Source organism: Eulemur rufifrons, chromosome 8, assembly GCF_041146395.1.
Source record: "Eulemur rufifrons isolate Redbay chromosome 8, OSU_ERuf_1, whole genome shotgun sequence".
NCBI classification, from domain to species: domain Eukaryota; kingdom Metazoa; phylum Chordata; class Mammalia; order Primates; family Lemuridae; genus Eulemur; species Eulemur rufifrons.
The window spans coordinates 31,267,856-31,291,633 of record NC_090990.1 but is presented as its reverse complement, the minus strand read 5'-3'; the positions used below and the strand labels follow the sequence as shown (position 1 = coordinate 31,291,633).

The following is a 23,778-nucleotide window of genomic DNA, read 5'->3' as shown; positions in this document are numbered from 1 at the left end:
AGAGACCTGAGGTGGAGTGAGGCAATGACCCCTCCATCCCTCCTACCCTCTCCCACCCCATGTCCGTGGAAAAACTGTCTTCCAGGAAACTGGTCCCTGGTGTCAAAAAGGTTGGGGATTGCTGGCTAAGAGGATGAGGGAAGTTTGCATGGGGCCAAGGTAACATTGCCCAGAAAGGTTTCATTCATTTAGGAAACTTTTATTGAAGGCCTACTATCATGCATCAAGCACTACTCTAGGTGCTGGGGGAAAAGGACAAATAAATCACGGCCCTTGCCCTCAAGGAGCTCACAATCTAGTAGCGGGAGACAGACATGTAAATAGTTATTTGCATAAAGCATCATAGGTGCCTTAGTAGAAGTCTGGGCTGGAGATAAGAACTTTGGAATAGTCAACGTATAGTAAAGGCACTGAGAATAGATGGGATTAGAGACTGTGTTAAGAATGGAATCTTGAGGGTCTGCAATAATTAAGGAGTAGAAGAAACCAGACTAGGAGATTAAGAAAATCAATGCTGTGTGTGGAAATTTAACTTAAAAAAAGGAAAAAAAGAAGGAATAATTATAACAGGAGTTTCAGATATATTAAGCATTTACTATGTCCTAGGCACTGTGGTTTACTTAGATTATCTCACTTAATCCTCTTCCTGACCCTACGTGGTACTGTTATTATCCCTGTTTTACAGTTGAGAAAACTAAGGCTCAGACACTAAGTTGTTTGCCAAGGCTGCACAGCTAACAAGTGTGAAAGACAGGAATTGAATTTAGCTCTGACTCCAGAGTTTTTCCTCTTAACTGCTCGTGTACTCAGAGGGGCAGGAGCAGAGCCAGTAATGTTATAGAAGTCAAGGTAGCAGAGAATTCAAAGGAGAAATGAGTAGTCAACCATGAATAATGCCACAGAGAGATGAAATAAATTGATGATTAACAAGATCCTACTGGATCTTGCAATTAGAAGATTTGAGGTGAACTTTGCCTGAGCAGTTTCAATAGCAAAGTAGTAGTGGGGAGAGTAATTGAAACAGTCTGAGGAGTAATTAGGAAGTGGGGAAGTAGAGACTTGTTTGCAAAGAGTTTGGCATTAAAGGGGAGAGAGAAAGAAGGTAAAAGTTAGAGCAGCTTAGTCAAATGAGCCTGCCTCTGCAGAAAACTCCTGGGTTTATGTCAGCAGCAGTATAGGAAGATCAGTGCTACGAAGCCCAACTGTGAGGGTAGGCAGAGGGGGATGGAGGTGAGGTTTGAGGTGCTTGTGTTGGGGGTAGGGAGGGTAGAGAGGTTCACAGAGAAATCTAGAGGGTTACGATCTGTCCAGGGTACTGGGATGAGGAGCCTGTGCTCAGGGCTGCTGCCAACAACTTAGTGGTAGATAGGAATGGTTGGCAATGTGGGTGGTGCAGCAGGACCCTGGATCAGCCATGGGTGGGCACACAGATAGTGGCATGGTCCCCAGGCAAGAAGGCTGCAATCCTCGGTAGTCCTTCTGGGCCTGGGAGGAACACAGGGGCAAGGGGCTCCTCTCTGAGGACTTAGGTAGGATTTCAAGGAGGCTGGGTTCCACTTCTTCATAGGTATCTGAGACTGTGGCCTTAGGCTGGGAGAGATGCAGGGAAAGGAGCTGGATTAGAGCAGATCCTGTGGGAGGAGGGGCTGGATTATGCAGGAAGGGGCATTGAGCTGGGGGCAGTGCCTGGGGACGGTGCACTGGTAGATAAGGACCTTGAACCAGCTGTGTTGTGGGGGCAAGGACCCAGCACCAGGCAGTGTTGGTGATGGGGACAGGGGAGGGAGCATACTCACCGGACTCAGGGCCGCAGTATCCCTAAGGTACTGCCCTAGGACCCGGTGTAGGTCTGGAAGTGAGGGCCACAGGGCATGCCTCAGTGTCCTGGGGAAGAAGGAAGAGGAGAATGAATCATGGGAGTGACTGGGAGGGATGAGGAGAGTACTGAGGTGGGGAAGTGGAGGAGGCAGTGAGGGCAGGGAGAGAGGCTTGGAGAGATAAGAGTGTGGTCAAGGCAATAAAGTAAGGTAGAGGAGTGTAGGTGAGAGAAAACCTCAGGTGGGGGAGGGAAGTCAGTGGCAGCAGCTACAACAAAGGGTGGTGGGGTTTCCTCAAACATTTCTGCTTCAGGGTCTTTCCACTTTCTGTTCTCTCTGCCTGGGACACTCCATTCATTCCCTCACTTCATTTAGATCTCTGCTCAAATGTCATCCTGACGAGAGGCCTTCCCTGACTACCCTACCTGAAACACACTGATCCCCTCCATATCAACCAGGGATATGTTCCAAGACCCCTAGTGGATGCCTGAATCAGCAGACATATATCATGTTTATTCCTACACATACATACCTATGATAAAGTATAAATTAGGCATATTAATAGTAAGAGATTAACAATAACCAATGATAAAATAGACCAATTATAGCAATATGCCAGCACCACTGCTCTTGCACTTTGGAGCCATTATACCACAACAGTGGATCTGATAACAGAGATGGCTACTAAGCGACTAACGGGTTGGGAGCATACACAGCATGGATTCTCTGGACAAAGGGATGATTCACGTCCTGGGCAGGATGGGGCAGGGCAGCAAGAGATTTCATCACACTTCTCAGAACAGTGCACAACTTAAAACTTATGAATTATTTATTTCTGGAATTTTCCATTTAATATTTTCAGACTATGGTTGACCAAGGGTAACTGAAACTACAAAAAGTAAACCACAGATAAGGGGGGACTACTGCAGTACCACCTCTCTTCCCCATCACTCTATCTCCTGCTCTGCTTTGATTTTCTTTATAGAGCTTGACTTATTGTATATTTATTATGTTATACATATTTGTTTTTGTCTGTCTCACCCCACTAGAACATAAGCTCCACAAGAGCAGAAAGTATGCTTATTTGTTGACTCCTGTATCTCCAGGGTGTAGAATAGTGTCTGGCCCATAGTAGGTGCTCAAGAAATTAGTTGAATGAATGAATGAATGAATGAAGAGAACCAGCAGAGCTTATTACTAAGTTCCTGGAGAGGGTGGGCCATCTGGGAAGAGTATGGATTAGGCATGTTGGGGGAACCTCCAATTCTTTATCCTCATATTTCCACATGGAGGGACTTTAGTTGAACAACATTTCAAGCCTCTTCTGTGACCTCACTAATATCTATCCAGGGGACTTACCTGATAAATTGGGGAAAAGGAACTGAGTGTGCCTGGCTCAGCACCACCTCTCTCCTCTTGCCCAACTTTTTTGCTGAATCTGGCTACCTACACAGAGGCTGCATTCCAGTCTGCTTGTACATATGGGCAGATTAATTTTATTTATTTTTTTTTAGAGATAGGGTCTCACTCTATCACCCAGGCTGAAGTGCAGTGGTCTGATTATAGCTCACTGCAACCTCAAACTTCTGGGCTGAAGCGATCCTCCTGCCTCAGCCTCCTGAGCAGCTGGGACTATAGGCCTGGCTAATTTTTAAATTTTTTTGTAGAGACGGGGGTCTGTGTTGCCTGGGCTGGTCTCAAATTCCTGGGCTCAAGCGATCCTCCCACCTCGGTCTCCCAAAGTGCTGGGATTACAGGCATGAGTCACTGTGCCCAGCCCATATGGGCAGATTAAAAGTTCAAAGAGAGACATGTTCAAAGAGAGCTGGGTGCCCATGAGAGTAGCACCTGACCCAGCCTGGTACCATCAAAAGCTGCTGCCTGGAGGAGCTGACTTCTGATCTAAGTCTTGAATCAGCTGATGTTACTAACTGAAGGACCGAAGTGGGATGGATTCTATCCTTCATGTTATAGCCTCCAATGACATTTCTCCTCGGCCTTAGTATTCCCATGTAAATGAGTCATTTATTAATGACATTTATTTAAGGGCCTGCTATTTGGCAGACACTGTGCTAAGGATCTAACAATGACCAAGTAAGGTATAATAAGGAAGATATATAAAGAAATAAATGCAGTAAAACGCTGCTGGTACTGTATTGGAGCACAAAAGAGTGGCCAAGAGGGAAGGTCAGGAAAGGTTTCTTAAGAGTTGGTGAAGAAAGTTATTTAAAGATGAATGGGCTCAGTCAAACAGGGAGGTTATTTCAGGCAGAGGGACATTATGTGCAAAGGCACTGAAGTAAAACCACTTGGCCTGTGGAGGAAATCACGGACAGTTTGGTAGGGTGGAAGTGCTGGCAGGGGCCAGATTTTGCAGAGCCTTGCCTGTCATCCTAGGGAGCCTGGACTCTATCCTGGGAGCTATTAAAGGGATTTAAGGAGGAGAATGATGGATTCGTGTGTGCGTTTTAGGATGATTAATCTGGTGGCTGTCAGGCGAGTTTGGAGGGAGAAGAGGCTCTGTTTCAGTGAGTCTGGTAGTGTCTGAAGGGCTAGAGAAAGGGGGTCATTGTTTGACCTAGGTTTAGGGGGTGGAATGATCAGACCTGATGGCCCATTGGATGCGGGCGGGGTGGGCAGGGAGGCGCCTGAGCGTTCTGGCTTGGGTGAAGGGTGGATGGGTAGCCTTGGAATTGAGGTGAGCAGCAGGAGGTGGGGCTGTTTGAGGTGTCCAATATACTGGACGTGTTAGAGTGTAAAAGCACAGTGTGACTCCCAGAGGACACGCGCAGGAAGCAGCTAAAGCCATAGGTGTGGATGTGCGGTGGTCACAGAGTGACCCTAGAATGCTTGTTTAGAGGCTGCCAGCCCCTGGGTCCAAGGCAGGTCTCCCGCAAGGTGGGGGCGGTACCTGTGGTGCGCAGGGAACTGCCACCTCAGCAGCAGCAGGCCCAGAAGGGCGCTGAGGCCCAGCACCAGGAGCAGGGCGGTCACCAACGAGATCCAGGCTAGGGGACAAAAACCGCCAGACCTCAGTGGAACCTGGCTGGAGTCCCGCCCCCAGGCCCGCCCGACCCCTCTCTGGCTCCGCCCCTCGCCGCCCCAGGGCACCGCAGAAATCAGCGCAGCCGCAGACCGGTGCGGCCAGAGCCCCGCCCCGCGCCCGGCGCCCCGCCCCCTACGCAGCTGCAATGCGGCTTTGGCCTGGCCCGGCCCTGGCCTCACCGGTTTCGGAGGCGGTCTCCACCTTTGCTGGGTCGGACCAGGCGCTCCAGGGGCCTTGGTAGGTGGGGCCGTTGAGCCTGGCGCGCAGCTGTAAACGGTAGCGAGATCGGGGGCGCAGCTCCAGGGTCCCTCTGCAGGCCCCAAGAGGCAGCTCCAGCACCTATACAGAGAAGCGTGCGGTGGCCCGGCATCGGGGCCTCGAGAACCTGGCCTATGTGTGACCAAAATCCTACCGCTTTGAATCCCTGGGCGGGCGAGGATCCCCAAAAAGAGCCTTAGCGGCAGAAAACACATTTCCCAACAGAAACATGCAGGATAAAGCACCCTGACCGAGAGCATCTCCCTAACCGGGCCACGCCCTGCCAGGGTACACACCCTGGCACGCAGACTGCACCTGCTCTGAGAACTCCGCATCCGACGGCACCCCCATGGTACACCCTCGGCAGAGATCCCGGTACACGTGCACCCTGCCGGATGCTCTCACCACAACTCCAGGTCAACCCGAGACATTCGGATACTCAGAGCCACACAGACTATGCCACAAATGATACCCGTGCCGCAGAGGATGCCAGATTGTGCTAGGTGCTGGGGTACGAGCATCATGTATGTGTACAAGCAGGAAGACCAGCGAACATTGTGAACTGTCTGTGATAAGGGCTAGACGCTTGGGGAAAAGAAGTAAAACGCGGTCTTTCACGTGTCTAATGAAGGAGACATCCAAACAGGAAAGTAATCACAACAATTAATTAGTGCAAGGCACCATGGGAACACAAAGAAGCGTTTAGTGCTGCTCAGCTCCTGGGATGGGTGTTTTATAGTAGTTTAGCGTGCCGAAAGCATGGAAGGCTGGTTGGTCACAGATGAGGCTAAGACAGTCCTAGTAGAGATTTGACGACTTTTGGCACATTGTACTCAGCTTACTTGCTAATAATTAAGGGGAAGCGATGAGAGGAAAGGGAGAAGAGTCAAAGGTGCTTCAAGGCTTGCTTACGGGGTGAGTGGTGGTGCCATTGTCAGATGAGGGACAGAGGAGAAGCAAGTTTGGGGAAGACATACTTTATGGTTCCATTTTATAAAGTTCAACAACCATCAAGATAAATCAAAGGTAATGTCAGGGTAGTGGTTACCATTGGTGGTGGGGAGGCTGTAGAGGGCATAAGGAGCTTCTGGGGTGCTGGAAATAATTTATATCTTGATCCTCATAATGGTTACATGGTGTATATGTACACATGTACAAACTAATTGTATATTTAAGATTTGTATGCTTCGTTGTATAAGTTATATTGATGGAAAACTAAAGCTTGGGGAGGAAGATGAGTTCAGTTGTGGATACATTAAGTCTGAAATATCTGAGGGGGAGGGGGTTTTGGTAGAACTGTCTAGTAAGAAGTTGGATATATGTGTGGTAAAAGAGAATAAAAATAGACAAACATATTTAATGCATATCGAGCACCTATATGTCAGACAGTATGCTAGGTATTTATATACAGTATTTAATTTTTACTATAACTCCATAAGGTTGTTAGCTTTATCCTTATTTCAGCAATGAGGAAACTCAGACTTCAAAAGTTTAGGTAATATGCCTGTGGTTTGTAAGTTCCTTTCCATGTTGGGGCTGGAATGATAAAATTAGGATCATTAATGTGTAGTCATTCAAACCATGGAGTTGAAGCACTCACCTAGGGAGAACATGTTTCTTTATCAAGAGGAGAAAAGAGCCTAGGATGGGACTCCAGGATGCACAATATTTTATGAAATGGTGGAAAGGAAGGAGCCGGGAGAGGAGAGTGAGAAAGTTTAGTCAGAGAGGTAGGAAGAAAATCAAGGGAGACATATCCCAGAGGCAAAGTAAAGAGAAAATTTGAAGTGAAAGTAACCAGCAGTGTCAGGTGCCCAAGAGCAATTAAAATACCAGTTAGACCAGATAAACATCAATACACTAGCCCAGACATGGATCCACAGACACTTTCACTCCTGATAACAGACGTGACAAGCCTCAGGAATGCCCTGTGCAGAGAGGCCTGTGGGCCTTCACTGTGTGACTGTACCTTCCAGTCCTGATGGCCTTCTCCCGTGTATCGGAGCTGATAGCAGATCTCTTGGGCCGCCCAGGGTGATGGGTGCTGCCACTCCAATTCCAGCTGCCCGCTGGAGACCTCCCTCCAGTGTAAGCTTGGGGTGGGGATGAGCACTGTAGGGATGTCAGCAGGGACTAGTTTAAGCCCTTTTGTGCATGGCGTCATGCCACCAGGGCCACGGGTCAGAAGCGTAGGAGTCGGGGATCCTGGGCAGAGGGTCAGATTCGGTGGGGGTGGGAACTGTGTGGGAAGAAAGTCCTTACCAGCCTGGTGGATCCAGAAAGGGGAGCCCAGGTAGCTGTGAACAGCACCCTGGGCTGTGGTCACCTCCACAAGAATGTGAGTAACACTGTCATTTCGTGACTGGAAGTGGCAACGGGAGAACTGCGGGGTCTGTGATCCTGGATTTGTTTTCTCCTCCTCTTCACACTTCTCCCAGATGGGGTACCTAAGAGCCAGCCCCGCAGAGTCATTGAATCAGGCCTGCCCCAGAGACCAATCTTGATACTCCCCACCCCATAGGAACTATGGCCTTCATGGATTATAATCTAATGCCTCCCCGGGTGGGCCTCCAGGGCTTTCCCTCTGTCTTCATATCATGACGTTTTATTTTCTGAAGTCTGCTTTGTTGTCTAGCCTCTTCTCTTTGAGAAAAGAGCTAGCATGATAAGTGAAAATAGCATGGGCTGTATAGAGTTCAGGTCTTGGCTTACTGGTATATAACTTTGAGCAAATTACTTGTTTTATCTCTGCCCCAGTTTCCTTCCATTTGTGAAAGGGGTTGATGATACTTACCTCATAGGATTGTTTCAAAGATTAAAGAGGCTCATCTTTCTGGAGGAAAACGTCCTATATTTTTAATTTGTTCTGATATAGCAGCCCTCTTACTCACCCCTATGTGTTATTTTGACATTAGATCATTACAGTAGCCTCCTAACTGGCTTTTCTGTCTCCATTTTTGCCACTGCCTTCAATTTGTTTTCCATGTGGCTACCAGAATTTGCTTCCAAAAATGTTGATATGATAATGTCCAGAGTATATCACAAATCTGTTTATTTTGATCTTCACTTCAGCCATGAGATGAAACCACCATTATCTCATACTTGGATTATGGCAAATGTCTAACTGATCCTGCTTGTACTCTTATTTATAATTTCACAGAGAAATATATCTTTTAAAAATGTAAATCATATCCTGTCACTTTTCTGCTTAAAATCCTTCAGTAGCTCCTCATCCCACTTGGAATAAAATCCAAACTCCCTCCAGGGCCTACAGGACTCTATATGATTTGGTTCCTCCTTACCTTGCCATTCTTATCTCCTATGATTCTCGTGCCAGTTTGTCATCCTTCATCCACATGGGCCTTCTTTCCGTGCCACAAATATGTCAAATGCACTGTCTTTGCACTTCGCCTTTGCCCTGGGTTGCTATGTCTGTAGGTCTTCACGTGACTCACTCCTTCTCGCCACTTGGATCTCAGCTCACCTGTCACCTCCCTGGTGAGGCTTTTCCTGACCACTCAGTCTAAATCAGCATCCCTTCTCCTTAACCTCTGTCATATATAGCCTTGTTCCTTTATTTTTTTACTTGTATGTCTGCTTGTATTTTTTCCTTCCCCACCACTGAAATGTAAGCCCCAACAATGCTGGAACCTCTTCTGTTTTATTTGTCACTCTGTCTATCCCCAGTGTTTGGCACATAGTCACTCTCAATAATTGTTTATTGAACAGGTGAATCATGTCTCCCTTCTGATATAACCTCTAAGTGGCCTGCCATCACTAAAATTATTTATCACTTATGTTTGCCCATTTATGTGCCAGGCACTGTGCTAGGCCCTGTGAGTACACAGAGAAATCAAATCATCTTCAAGAAACTCTTATTTTAGTGGGAGAGACAGAGAACAGATGATATTTTTCTCTGATGTGCATAGGCTGGCTTGGGAGCATCAGAGAGAAGCATGTAACCCAGACTGGGAGGGTCAGGGAATGCTTCCTGGATAAGGCAGTGTTTAGACTGACTGTCGGACTAAAAATAGGATAGGCAAAGGGGACAGACAGGCATCCCAGGCACATGCTTATGCACAGATAAGAGTGTGGTGCTTTGGGGGAAATTCTAAGTGGTTCAGGTGGTTTTAGCAGAGGAGTCTGGTGGTAAGTGGTAAAAGTGAGACTGCAGACCACATCACAGATGTCCTGTGGCCTCTCTGTGGAGCTTGAACTTAAACTTGTGGCAATTATCGAGACTTTTAAGGATTTTTAAGCAGGGAAGTATCATAATTAGCTTTGTTCTTTAGGATGCTCACTCTAAGTACAGTTTTTAGAAAGGATTTGTGCGGGCAGACTAGAAGCAGAGAAATCCATTAGGACACTGGTGTGGTTTTTCGTGTGCAAAACAATGATGGTATGAAAATACGGTAGTGGCAGTGGGATAGAAGGAAAGAGACGAGTGAAGAGATATTGAAGAGGTAGAAATGACAAGACTATTTCTAATTGGACCTGGAAGGTGTAGGAATGCGAGAAGCCCAGAATGATTTCTATTTTTCAGGCCTGGAAAACTGAGTTGTTGGTAGGGTGGAGAACAAGAGAGGAACAGCAGGTTTTGGTAGAGGAAATGATAACTTCTGTTTGCCACCCTTTAATCCATTCACAGCACCTCTGTACAACGGGTATCTGTGCAGTTATTAAAAAGAATGAGTTACATCTTTTTGTAATGATCTCTAAGACATATTTTTAAGTAAAAAGGTGAGTTAACAAACCATATGTTAATATATAACATGATCCAATTTATACTAAAATATTTAATACTGTATATAGTCATATGTAAATGCAGAGAAAAAACTGGAAGAATACATTAAAACTGTTAATAGTGATTTTTCATTATTCATTAAAGCAACACTTTTTTACTGAGCACCTACTATGTTCCAGGCACTTTGGTAGGTACGGATATATTGGTGAGTAAAAACAGACATTGACTTTGCTTTCTTGGATCATATACAGTCAAGGTCAGCCTTTCTCAACTGGAGTTCTGAGAGAGACTTTTATTATCAAACACATAATCACACAAAGTGTAAATGTAAAACTGTAACTATGACAAGTACTTAGGAAGGAGAGATACATGGTACAACAAGAATGTATAATGGTACCATTGGATCTAGTAAGGAAGGTCAGGGAAGGGTTCCCCCAGTGAGACTTGAGTTGCGATCTGAAGGATTATAGAAGTTAAGTAAAGACAGGAGGGCTAGGTAAATGGCACGTGCAAAGACCTAGAGGCAAGAGAGAATATGCCAGATATGAGGGAACCCAAGCAGGCCAGTGCAGGAACATACGGGGCACGGACAACATAGGATAAGGTGAAGCTGAAGGCATGAGTAGCGGCCAAGTCTCTTAGAACTTTTAAATCCTTGATAGAGCTCTTTTCTTTATCCTAAGGTCAGTGGGAAGCTATTGAAGATTTTTAAATGGGGAATGTTATGTTCATTTTTGCACTTTTAAAGATTCCTCCAGCTCTTAAGTGGGGAATGATTTGAAGGATTCAAGGTGATCATTGACTAGGTCTTTTCAGTAGTTCAAGTACAGATGATGATGGGTTGTACTAGGGTAATGGCAGTGATAGACAAAAGTGGATGGGTTCTAGAGATATTTCGTAGGTAAAATCAACAAAACTTGGTTATGGATTGGGTATGGAGAGGGTGAAGCACTATTGAAGTGTTTGGTGGCAGTCCTTCAAGGCCCGCCTAAATTTTGTATGGATTTAATAGATAATGGGAAATTGCAGTACACATTTGAGTACAGGAAGACCATGCAAAGTTAGAGTTTTACAAAGATCATGCAAAGTTTGAGCTTAACAAAGGTCACTCTCTTCAGCAGCATGGGGGATAAATTAGAGGTGAATGAGACTGTAGGCTGTTGCAGCGGTCCATGTGACATGATTAAGGCTGAACTAAACCAAGCCATTCCCAGCAGGAAAAGAAAGAGGTTGAGGAGATAAAATACCCTTTAGAGGATGAGAGAATAGATAGGAGAGCATGGAGGCTGTTTGATTTGGGATGAGGGAGGGGAGTGAGGAGGACAAAGAACAGTCTCTTCCTTCTTTCTGTAAGATTGTGCCTCTCAATCAGACAATTGTGACATCAGACTCAATCAGCAGTTCAACCCTCACCTGTCTCTGGGGCAGCACCGTACCCTGCTGTGGTAGAAGAAGGCTTGGGAGCTAGCATTGTCCTGTTGCTGCCACTGACAGGTGACATTCTTTAGGTCCAAGGTAAAGCATTGCAGTCCAATTGCCACTGAGGTCAAGAATAAGTCCCATCAGGTCCCATGTCCCAGTACTTTATAGGGTATTCAGATCATTTTCACACATAGAACTTAGAACGTTTGCTCCTGCTCTCTCTTCTCTCCCTGAACATAGTTCATCCTATGGCAAGTTTGAGGTTGTCGGGGGACCATGGTCCCCAGAACCCTCATATCAATCCCAAGCCTCCCTGGAGATCTTTTTTTTTTTTATTTAAATCTCTTCCCTATTCTTTTGTTGACTCACCTGCATCTGCAGGCAGGTCCACGGTGACAGGGAAGGACCAGGATCCCCAGGAGCCACCGAGGGAGACCCCATCAGGTTGGCTGCGCAGCTGGAGCCAGTAGGAGCGGCCAGGCTGGAGCCCTGAGACGAGGCAGCTTCCCCGCGTCACTGTCAGAGATGGGGCCTTGGGAGATAAACCCCAGCCTCAGGATCTAGGCCTGCCTGCCAGCCAAGACAGCCTCCACCCGTACGTTTGAAGGCCCACAGCACCCCTGTGGAGAGGAGCTCAGCTCCTTACTGGATAGATACGCACCCAGACTAGGGGCCAGGTCAGTAGGTTGCAGGTGCCATTCAGGGTTTTTTAGGGAAATCTCCAGTAATTTGGAGGCATGAAAACCCTAAATCTTGCCAGTGTGAATGACCCAAAGTGGGAAACTTCTACCTAGACATGGCTCCTGAAGGCTAATCAGAGCCTATAACTGTCTGGGCATGGTGGCTCACTCCTGTAATCCTAGCACTCTGGGAGGCTGAAGTGGGAGGATCACTTGAGGTCAATAGTTTGAGACAAGCCTGAGCAATAGTGAGACCCCATCTTTACTAAAAGTAGAAAAATTAGCTTGGCATGGTGGTGAGCGCCTATAGTCCCAGCTACTTGGGGGGCTGAGGCAGGAGGATCACTTGAGCCCAGGAGTTTGAGGTTGCTGTGAGCCAGGCTGATGCCACGGCACTCTAGCCCAGGTGACAGAGTGAGACTCTGTCTCAAAAAAAAAAAAAAAAAAAAAAAAGAAAAAGAAAAAAAAAGCCTATAACTTCCCAAAGACCAGCCCTGGAATCCCCAAAGGTATTTTTTTTCTTTTCTTTTTTGTGGAGAAAGGGGCTGAGGGATTTGTGGGAAGGGGGACCCTGCCCAGAGGTGCCCCGCCCCTGCTGAGCCCCCTGGAATCCCCAAAGTGTGGCCTATCCTTTCCTGGGGCACAATTGGGGGTAGGGGTAGGAGGTGGAGAAGAAGAGGGCTGGAATACTTCTCTAGTTGGGGAGGTCTGCGTGGGTCCATCCTGTCGGGGCATCGTGGGCTGAGCACATGAAGGCTGGTCCAGAACGGGTACCGAGTTTGGCCCCCACAGAGTGGGGCAGCAGGTTTCTGTGGCGGTCAGCTGCATGACTGTGGGACCAGTGGAGTTCTCGGAATCCTTGGGGCCATAGCGGAGTTCGTGCCTCAGGAAATCACTGATTTCAGGAGCCGGGGACTCCCAGCTGACCTGAAGTTCTCCTGGCTGGCTCCCACCCTTGGCCTCGATGATACTGGGGGGAGCTGGCAGGCCTGAGGGCAGACAGGGCACACAACTCTCTGAGCGCCACAGTCTATGGCTCAACCCGTGAACGGTAAGGAGGGGTGCTGGCGGCTGAATTGGGGGCAGCCTCGGGGTTCAAAAAGATCACAGACCATCATTCTCCTGGAGGGCAGGCCAGGAAGGCTTCTTATCCTGTTCTTCCCTCATGAGAACAGTGACCTTGACGCAGTATAATGGTTTGTTAGACTCAGGGCTCCTTGAAAGCAGGGATCTCTTTTTATCTCTGTATCCTGGTCACCTAGCACAGTGTCTGGCACACAGTAGGTATTCTGTAACTGTTGAATGGGTGAGTAAATGAATATGTGGACGATAGGAGCACCAGGGTGTCCCTGGTGTGAAATGATGTGTGGGATAAGTCTAGCTCTGGGTGCCTAGGCTGGGAGGGATGACAGGGAGTCTCGAGGTACCTCTAGGGTCTGGTAATGGGGAGCATCCCTCCTGTCCTGAAAGAGTATAGACAAGTCTGATTTTAGGAGCCAGACTGGGGGCTGCAAATGGAGGGGGCAAGGTGAGGGGAAGATGGCCCTTACCCACGCTATCCACAAAGAGCACTTGCTTAGTCGTAGTCTGGTTCAGGAACACATTCTTCACCCAGAGGTACAGTGGAAAGAAGAGGCGTATGTCATCCTGGGCAGGAAACTGGCACATATACCGGGTTCCAAAGGGCACACTCTGGGAACTCAGGGGGCAGGCACGAGGCGTCTCCCTGTTGGCATAGGAGAGGTCCTACCTACACGGCCACCATGCTCAGACCTGAGGACCCAGACCTGGACCCATGCCCAACTTCTGTTTCCATTACTGCTGTTTTTCTTCTCACTAGTTGGGATAGGTGGGATTAGGGATTACCTAGGGGCTTGAGCTGGGGCCCACATACATCCAAATCACATCTGTTCATAAAGTGGCTACCTAGGGCATGCACTTGGAGTAGTCCTTGGATAGGACCAAAGACAGGGAAGCCATTGGAGTGGAACTCAGTTGAGCTAAGTGCAGGGGCAGATACATGGGGAGTGGGGCACAGCCCAGCACCTACCCTGGGTAGGCATACAGCAGCTGGTATGTCCCACTGGGCGCTGCCTCTTCCTCATCCCAGAAGCAAGTGAGGTCCTCAAATGTTCGGGAGAAACAGTTCAGGGGCTTTGAGTCCAAGGCCAGCAAGGAGACATCTGAGGAACAGCTGGTGGGTTGGGCTCTGGGTCCTCCCAGGCATGTTTATGGGCAGGATTGAGGGACCAGTGGGAGCCTCTTCCTCTACATCCCCTCCCAGGGCTCTGCATCCCCTCCCAGGGCTCCCTCTTCCTGGGCATAGGTGATCTCCACCCTCTGCACACCTCACCTTGGCTGGTGACTTGTGCCAGGTTTTGGGGGGCCAGGAGGAGGCAGGAGGTGACCATGAAGAGGGCCCAGGAGGGCATCTTCTCCGGCACTATGTGCCTGCCTCAGCCCATCCTCCCTTCAGGAAGCCAGGCCCCAATCCCCTCCCAGGCCAGCCCCTCAGGTTCCTGTCAGATACAGCCCCACGTCCTGTCCCTGTCCCTGCCCCTCTGGGGCCCATCCAGACCACACGGGGGCCAGGGGCCAGGGGAGGGGAAGTGGGAAGGAGGGGAGGTGGAATTAGAAAGAGCGGACATAGGCCTTTGGGTGGCGGGTGGCGGGGAGATGGCGGTTGTATATTTGACTGTGCACCAAAAGGAGAATAAGCCTCAGGTGTCTGTGTCAACTATTATAGAAGGACATAATAGTGTCAGTATAGCAACATTCACTGTGCACTTACTATGCTGCCATGTGTTAGGCACTTTGCATCTATTTACTGAAATGGTCCTCCCAGTAGTCTTACTATTTCCATTGCAGAGATGAGGAAACAGATGCACAGAAGTTAAAGATCTGCCCAAGATCACTTACTAAGAGGCAGAGCTCAGGAGGTCAGCCTTTAGACCCAAGTGCTTAACAACCATGCTGTGTTCTTGAGAGGTATAATCTGCTGAGAAATGACTGCCTGCCTCACAGCCATGGCCTAATGGTTGATATTTCCACTTTAATAGATTCCGTGACTTTGTGCAAATAAACACAATCTCCCCGGAAATGGACACCCATTTTGGGCGGCCTCCACAACTGCCTCTAGCCCCTTGCTGTTGGAAGTGTGGTCTGTAGACCAGTAGCAATAGCGTTACCTGGGAGCTTCTTAGAAATGCAGAGTCTTAGGCCCCACCCTGGACCTACTAAAGCAGAATCTGCATTTTACCCAAATGCCCCGATGATGTGACTACTCATTAAAGTTTGAGAGAAGATGGTCTTCAGTACTTTTATCTTTCTCAGAATCAGGGGACTGTTGGTCTCAGCTCTTCAGCTTGTGCTCATGTTCTTCACCTTCAGAGCAGAGTGGTGGGTGTAACCCCATTGCTGGACCCCAGGCCTCCTCCTTGGGGTGCTGTAACCAGTGGACCATATGCCCATTCTAGGGGCTTAGACTCTTGCGTGGATGGAGGCAGGACTGGGGGCCGGGGGGAGGGTGCATGGCCACATTAACTCCCACATTTAACCTCTCCAGCCTCCGCTGGGGCTCCCGTTCCTGGCTTTCTCGACTAAGTGTCTTCAATACCACCTTCCTGTCTTCCTCTTTCTGAATTAATTTTACTAACAGAATTGTGGGGAGTAGGGGGTGATAAATGGAAATCCTTCAGCACTCCTGTGAAGTCCTGGCTTCTCTGGCACCATTTCTCTGCAAACAGTCCCTGAGCTGGGTTTGTCCTTAGCCGTGTCTGGCTCTCAGTTTACAAGGACCAATGGACTTGCCTCTCCAGTCCCTGTCAAGGGCTGCTCAAACTTCTGTCAGATCAAGTGAGAGAGGAAACACAACATTCATGGCTTTGGATGCCATATATACACTGATGATTTCAAAATTAACCTCTCTAACTGTGACTTCTTCCCTGGGCTCCAGATTTGGACAAATGACTGCCTTATTAACTTTTCCGCTTACATGTCTAATAAGCATCTTCTACTTAAGAAGACCAAAATAAAACTCTTGATTTTTTTTTTTTGAGACAGAGTCTCACTCTGTCACCCCAGGTAGAGTGCAGTGGCGTCATCATAGCTCACTGCAACCTCAAACTCCTGGGCTCAAGTGATCCTCCTGCTTCAGCCTTCCAAGGAGCTGGGACTACAGGAGCGCACCACTATGCCTGGATGATTTTTTCTATTTTGGTGGAGACAGGGTCTTGCTCTTGCTCAGGCTGGTCTTGAACTCCTGATCTCAAGTGATCCTCCCGCCTCGCAGAGTGCTAGCATTATAGGCGTGAGCCACCACGACCCTGCCTAACCCTTGATTCTTGTTCCCACCCCTAACCTGTTTATTTTTTTTCTCCATTCTTGCCACCCTCTGTAAATAGCACCATCATCTACTCAGTCATTCAAACTAAAACCCTCCGTACTCCATTCTTTCTCTGATTCTCCATCCCGGTAATGAGCAAGTGCTGTCGGATCTTCCTTCAGAATGTGCCCGAATCTGAACCCTTGCTCTTACCACCCTAGTCCAAGTCTGGGCTACTGCAGCAGCTTCCTGACTGTGTCCCTGCCTCCACTCCTGCCCCTGCAGGCCGTCCTCCACATGATGGAGTGATATGTCTAAAATTCATGTCAGATTTCTTCACTCCTCTCTTAAAATCCTCCAAAGATGTCCCATTGCACTTAGAATACAGTTCTCCCGCCTCCCGATGGCACTCCAGGCCCCGCCCACCTGGCCCCTGCCTGCTTGAATCTCATCTCTTCCCACTTTCTTCTTCACTCTCAACCAGCCACGACAACCTCATTGTGTCTCTCATCTTGATTCTCACCATACTCAACCGCGACACTTAATCTTCTTCCTGGGTTCCACAGTGTCGCATCCTCCTGGTTTCCTCCTACCTCCTACCTCCCTCTCAGTTTCCTTCTGTGGTTGCTCTTCCTCTTGCTCTTGCTGTTCCCAAGGTGTCCTTCCTTAGCCTTTTATATTGCCTGAGTGATCACGTGGCTTCAATTCTATCTATCGACAGGTACCTCCCAAGACCTCATCACTCTCTTGAGTTACTTATTGGGCATCTCTATTGTTGTTCACAGGTACTTCAAACTCACGAAATCCCAAATAGAACTATTACTAACTCCCACACAGCCTTTTTGGATCTTCTCTTCCTCTATTTTGCATCTCACATAGGCTTCCCAAGCATCTAAGCCTGATACCTGAGCCTTACCCTCATATTTTCATTCTCCCCCCACTCCTACACCCAAGTCCTTACCAAGTGGGAGGCAGTATAATAGTGGTTCAGGGTGCAGAGCCCACGAGGGGCTTGTCCATGACTGCCAGAGAGTTGAGATGGGGGCTTTCTGCTCCTGAGTGGGAGAAGGTCCAGCTACCTGTCCCTGTCATTTTCCCATTGTCTTCTGCATCCGCACAACTGGAAAGAGCTGCCTTCCCCAGTCCTTGACTTCTTTAGAAAACCAAGCAGAAACTGGGATAGGCCTGGGGTAAAGGTGGGTCTGCTTGCTTTGGTTAAGGACTCCTGCAGGCTCTTTAAGGTCCAGTCCCACTTAGCAGGCCTAGGTTTTTCTGTTGGGATGTAAGGCCAGAGTTCTGGCTTATAAGAGCTGGTACTTGACCTCTGGGTAGCCATTGCTCAGAGAACTCAAGAGGTTGCTGGGTGAGGACTGGCTTAGGCAGTAGTGTGTGTTAAACTGGCTCCCGGGTGAGGAGTGGAGGTGGGAGAGTCTTAATTTGTAGCATTTGCTGCTTTTCCCAGTGTTAAGTACTTCCATCAGGCTAGTCTCAGGCTACTAATGTGACGTCACTGACAGTGGGTTGGAAGAGAACTGGCTCTTGGCTCTCGTGGGCTCATCCCTGTGCACTTGCCCCCATCCGCCCATCCCCCCAGATCTCCCAACACCTGCTGGTTTTATCTAGTCGGAAAGTCTGGGACAGGTAGCCCTGGGCGCCAGGATTCTCTGTCTCTCCATCTTTTCCCCAACATTGCCAGCCTTCTCTCTGAAATGAGCGTTCCGTTTGTGCTCCAGCAGTGTGTTGGTACTTGGTATTTCCCCCATACCTTTGTCGCTGTTGTTTTGAGTTTGCCATTCTGAGAGTTGCCAAATGGTATCTCCTTACTTGGTGTTTTTCCGAGGTTCAAATTTACTTTTGTTTTTTCCTTGCTTAAGATCCTTCCGTGGCTCCACGTGATCCTCTGGACTAACACTTGTCTCTCGATGCTGGAACCCAGGGCCCTCACCACCTCGGCCTCTTCCCCTTGCTGTTCTCCCCGTGAAGCTTGATTTTCTCATCTCCAAACTCAGTCCCCTTTGCTGCCACAGGGCCTGCTCCCCTTCCCTTCCCCAGGCACAGACCCGCACAACCTATCAGCCTGGGGAACTTTCTTTGTGATTCAAGACCTGTCCCCAGGTCACTACTTCTTGGGAGTCTTTTCTTATCCTGCCAACTGTAGGTAAGGAGGGGAAAAGGCTAATTAAAAAGGAGAAATGCAATTTCACACTCCTTTCAGAGGCCCCATAGCTCTTTTGTGATCAGAAAAAAACTTGATGGGCCTTTTTGTTTTAAAAAGACAGGGCCTTTGGGCATGGCCTCCATCAGAAGCATTAGAGAGATAAATTTGCTGAATATGAAATTGATGGGAATTTTGGAGTATCTGGGGTAACTCCAGAGAGAAAGGAGGACCAGTACGTGAAAGACAGCAACCTGAGCGGAAGAAAGGCCGACCAGTGAGAAATTCCTGGTAGGACTGTCTGAGAAAAATCTCAGAGCAGTGATGCTTCATACTCAGTTTTAACTTTGCTTCCCGATCTGTGAATGTTTGGCTTCCCCAGAGCGTGTCTCGACATTCAGTAAAAGTGTCCTGCACACTAAACCTTATAGGCCGGGAGCTTTAGAAACGAAGGGAAAGAGGCAGTGCTACTTGTGGAGCTGAGAGAGGAAGTGAGCGGCCCAGTGATGGAGAATTTAGCTAGAACAGGAGTTCAGACTGAGAGGCAATGACATGACATGAAGGCTCAGTCCTGGTAAAAACAGAGGCAGGCATGAGCTTCCCAGAGGATGCAGAACAGGGACAGAGCCATTCCGATTAGATGTAAATGGAAAAGGTGACCCCAAAGGCCTACAAGCCTGGAGGACATTTGGCTGGCATACACATAATCTTTCCTTTCTCTGAGACTGGCAGAAATTTGTGCCTCTCTTGGGGGGTTCTTTTATGTAAACAGCCATGCTATGGCTCTATGCCAGCCAGACCAGATATGAGTAGGCACTGTCGTCTTTACTCCTCTGGGTGGGAGTAGGCCTGCCTCTCCTCCCCGACTGTCTCACCGTACCCCACCAGCTAACAGTAACGAAAACTTCCTATCTGCCAGCACTGATGTGAACGCATTGTCTCATTTCGTCATACAACTGTTCGGTGCCCTTGTCCCCACTTTATGGAAGAGAAAACAGGTTTAGCAGAGTAGATGAGTTGTCCAAAATCACTGTTAAAGGTGGAGCTGAGATTTTGAATTCAGGTCTGTTTGACTCCAAAACCTGTTCTTTTAACCACTACAGAGACACTTCTCACTATGACCACATTATAGATATTTCGTCCATTTTATTCAGTTATTTAACGCTGTGTGCCTGGCACAGAGCCTCGTGTGAGTCTGTCCAGCAGTATGAGGCTGAATTTGAAACAGGTATCCGGAGAGGTTTAATTCAAGTAAATGGGAAAAGGACCAGTAATTGCCCAGCAGGAACCTCGAGGGAGAGGGCTGCAGGGGACCCTGTTTGGTCAGCCATCTGTTCTCTGTCCTCCACGAGACATCCTGGCTCCTGAGCTGTCCTCCCGTGGGCTGCTGGGCTCTCTCTAACCCCGTGCAAGGCCCCACGACAGCCCTGCCCCGGAGAGGACCTGGGATGAGATAGGAGGACCCACAGCCCAAGGGAGGAGCCTGAGATGCCCAGGGGGCCATGCAGGAAATCACCCCTTCCTTGGGGCTGAGCAGAATGAATGACTCAGGGCTGACGGGGGAAGTTGCTTTTCTGCGGCTAGGATGGGCTGCAGTGAGGCCCCTCAGATAAAGTGCTCACCACGTTCGCCTTCCCCAGTGAGGCTTTTCCTCTTTGCTTTTCCATCGCTTCTCCGGGAACAAGTTTGTGCTGCTGGGCTGGCCTCTTGCTCCGTAGAGGGAGGCAGTGAGAACCGAAGCTGGAATGGGTGGGGGCGGTCAGGCTGAGCACTCAGGACTGTGCTCTGTACCTGCAGGGTGCTGACTTGTTTGTAGTTGGGCTCTGGGTCCTTGTGGTGCCCCAGCAGGCGTGTGGGGGTCTTCTGTTGGGGAGGGTGCTTTTGGGGCCCACCACCTGGCACATGCACGAGATCGACGTATTTGTGTTGTATTTGGAAGTGTACTATACCCAACTCTGGCCCTTCCCCGCTGTGCCAGACAAGCAGCAAGAGTCCTGTGGCCAAGTGAGGGACTCTGGAGCCAGAATATCTGGGTTTGAATACCAGCTCTGCCACTTACTGGCTGCCAGACTTTGGCCAAGTTGCCTAACCTCTCTGAGCCTGTTTTCTCTTCTGTAAAATGAGGGTAATAATAGTAGCACTTATCTAACAGGGTTGTTGAAGATTGAATGAATTAATATGTGCAAAGTGCTTGGAACAGTGCCTGGCAATTAAGTACATGTAAGTATTAGCTGTTTTTATTCTTGTAGTGACTGGCATCTCCATCCAGCTGTCATATAAACAGAAGCTTGGCAGTAACCCTAGACTCTTCCCTCTCTTTCCACTCCCATATCCAACCCCTTTCCATTCTTTCTCTGCAGCATTTCTTCCAGTTCACCACGACCACACTGTCATTTCAACCTGCACCACTGTGGTAGTCTATCACTGATCTCCTGGCCTTCACTTTTTTAAAAAAACAGCTTTGTTGAGTTATAATTCACACACCACACAATTCACCCATATGAAGGACACAGTTCAATGGCTTTTAGTATAATCACAGACATGTGTAGGCACACTCAAGTTTAGATCATTTTTATCATCTCAAAAAGAAATCTTGTACCTTTTACTCTCACCCTCTTATCCCCCCAACTTCCTCCTAGCCCTAAGCAACCACTAATCTACCTTCTATCTCTATAGATTTGCCATTATGGAAATTTCATATAAATGGAATATAACTACCATATGTGGTCTTTTGTGACGGGCTTCTTCGACTTAGCATGGTATGTTCAATGTTCATCCATGTTGTAGTGCATATTAATACTTCATTGCCTTTTAATGGCTGAATAATATTCCATTATACAGATATACCATATTTTGTTCATCCATTCATCAGGTGATGGACACTTGGGTTGTTTCCATATTTTGGCTATTATGAATAATGCTGCTATAAACATAATGTGCACATTTTTGTGTGGACATATATTTCCATTTCTCTTGGGTATATCCTTAGGAATGGAATTTCTGGGTCTTATGGGAACTCTATGTTTAATTGTTTAAGGAACTGCCAAATTGTTTTCCAAAGAGGCTGCACAATTTTACATTCCCACCAGCAGTGTATGAGAGTTCTGTTTTCTCCTTGCCAACACTTATCTTTTTGATTATACCTATCTTAGTGGATGTGAAGTGATATCTTATTTTGGTTTTGATTTTCACTTCCTGATGACTAATCTTATTGAACATCTTTTCATGTGCTTATTGGCCATTTGTATATCTGTTCAGATCCTTTGCCTATTTAAAAAAATGGGTTATCTGTCCCTTTACTATTGAGTTGTAAGACTTCTTAATATATTCTAGATACAAGTCTCTTGTAAGATATATGACTTGTAAAATTTTTCTTCCATTCTGTGGTTGTCTTTTTGCCTTCTTGATAGTGTCCTTTGATGCACAAAAGCTTTCAATTTTGATGAAGTCTAATTTATCTAATCTTAATTTTGTTACTTGTACCTTTGCTGTCACATCTAAGAATCCACTGCCAAGTCTGAGGTAATGATGTTTTACTCCTATGCTTTCTTCTAAAGGTTTTATAGTTTTGCCTCCTATATTTAGGTCTCTGATCCACTCTGAGTTAATTTTTGTATATGGTGGTTGGGTAGAGGTCCAACCTCATTCTTTTGCATGTGGCTATCCAGTTGTCCCCGCACCATTGTTGAAGACCATTCTTTCTCCACTGAATGGCTTTGGCACCTTTGTTGAAAATCAGTTGACCATAGACACATAGATTTAGTTCCGGACTCTCCCTTCTGTTCCACTGATCTGTATGTCTGTTCTTACGCCAGTCCCACACTGTCTTGATTTTTGTTGCTTTGTAGTAAATTTTGAAATCTGGAAATATGAGTCCTCCAACTTTTCCCTCTTTTTCAAGATTGTTTTGGCTTTCTGGCTGGGTCCTTTGCAATTCTATGTGAACTAAAAATCAGTTTATCAATGGCTGCAAAGAAGCTGGTTGGAATTCTGATAGGGATTGCATTGAATCTGTAGATCAACTTGGAAAGTATTATCATCTTGCCAACATTAAGTCTTCCAATTCATGAGCATGAGAAGCTTTTCCATTAATTTAGATCTTCTTTAACTTCTTTCTATGATTTTTTATAATTTTCAGCATATAAGTTTTATACTTTTTGTTAAATTTATTTCTAAGTATTTTATTCTTTTTAATGCTATTATAAATGGAGCAGTTTTCTTATTTTCATTTTCAGATTATTCATTGTAAGTGTACAGAAGAAAATTACTTTTTGTATATTGATCTTGTATCCTGCAATTGTTCTGAACTCACTTATTAGTTATAATAGTTTTTTAGTGGAATTCTTAAGATTTTGTATGTACACTATCATGTTATCTGCAAATGGAGATAGTTTTACTTCTTTCTTTCTAGTCTGGATGCTGTTTATTTATTTTTCTTGCCCAACTTCTCTGGCTAAAACCTCCAGGACAGTGTTGAATAGAAGTGGAGAAAGCAGACCTCCTTGTTTTGTTCCTGATCTTAATAGTGAAAGCATTCAGTGTTTCACTATTAAGTCAGTATGATGTTAGGCTGTGGTTTTTTTGTAAACACCCTTCCTTTATCAGGCTGACAAAGCTTCCTTCTATTTGTAATATTTTTAGTTTTTTTTTAATCATGAAAGGGTGTCAGCTTTTGTCAAATGTTTTTTCTTCATCTATTGAGATGATAATGTTTTGTTTTTTATTCTATTGATATGTATTACATTAATTGATTTTTAGATGTTAAATCAACGTTGCATTTTGGGGATAAATCCCACTTTATCTTGGTGTGTAATCTTTTTTATGTGTTGCTGGATTCTTTTTTCTTTTTTTGAGACAGGGTCTTGCTCTGTTGCCCAGGCTGAAGTGCAGTAGCGTCATCATAGCTCACTGCAACCTCAAACTCCTGGGTTCAAGCAATCCTCCTACCTCAGTCTCCCGAGTAGCTGAGACTAAAGGCACATGCCATGATGCCCAGCTAATTATATGATGCTGGGTTCTGTCTGTTAGTATTTTTGCCTCCATGTTTATAAGAGATATTGGTCTGTAGTTTTCTGTTCTTGTGATGCCTTGTCTGCTCTGGGTGTCATGGTAATACTGGCCTCACAGAATAAATTGGGAAACATTCTTTCCTTTCCTGTTTTTTGGAAATTTGTAAAGATTTTGTATTTATTCCTTAAATGTATGGTAGAATTCACCAGTGAAGCCTGGGCTTTTTCATTGTGGGTAGTTTTTTTTTTAATTACTAATTCATTTTCTTTACTTGTTATAAGTCTATTTAGATTGTCTCTTCCTTCTTGAGTCAGTTTTGTTA

General features: G+C 46.8%; 1 protein-coding gene across 1 annotated transcript; it reads right to left on the bottom strand.

Annotated features, from left to right (window-relative positions):
- Positions 1-1,335: 1,335 nt before the first annotated feature.
- Positions 1,336-14,399, bottom strand: MPL (MPL proto-oncogene, thrombopoietin receptor). Its single transcript, XM_069477826.1, has 12 exons — positions 14,321-14,399; positions 14,018-14,150; positions 13,518-13,693; positions 12,658-12,956; positions 11,657-11,819; positions 11,279-11,405; positions 7,384-7,568; positions 7,091-7,233; positions 5,043-5,202; positions 4,729-4,825; positions 1,797-1,884; positions 1,336-1,590 (listed from the first exon to the last, which is right to left on the bottom strand). Exons 1-12 carry the CDS (start codon positions 14,397-14,399, stop codon positions 1,336-1,338), a joined length of 1,905 nt encoding a protein of 634 aa, XP_069333927.1.
- Positions 14,400-23,778: the final 9,379 nt, after the last annotated feature.

Excerpts from the sequence above, each read along its gene's own strand:
- MPL (XM_069477826.1), bottom strand. The coding sequence starts at position 14,399 with ATGCCCTCCTGGGCCCTCTTCATGGTCACCTCCTGCCTCCTCCTGGCC. Across the intron at positions 11,820-12,657 it reads AGACCTCCCCAACTAGAGAA|GCCCCATCTCTGACAGTGAC; the intron begins GTATTCCAGCCC and ends TTATCTCCCAAG. Across the intron at positions 7,234-7,383 it reads TTTCTGGATCCACCAGGCTG|TGCTCATCCCCACCCCAAGC; the intron begins GTAAGGACTTTC and ends ACATCCCTACAG.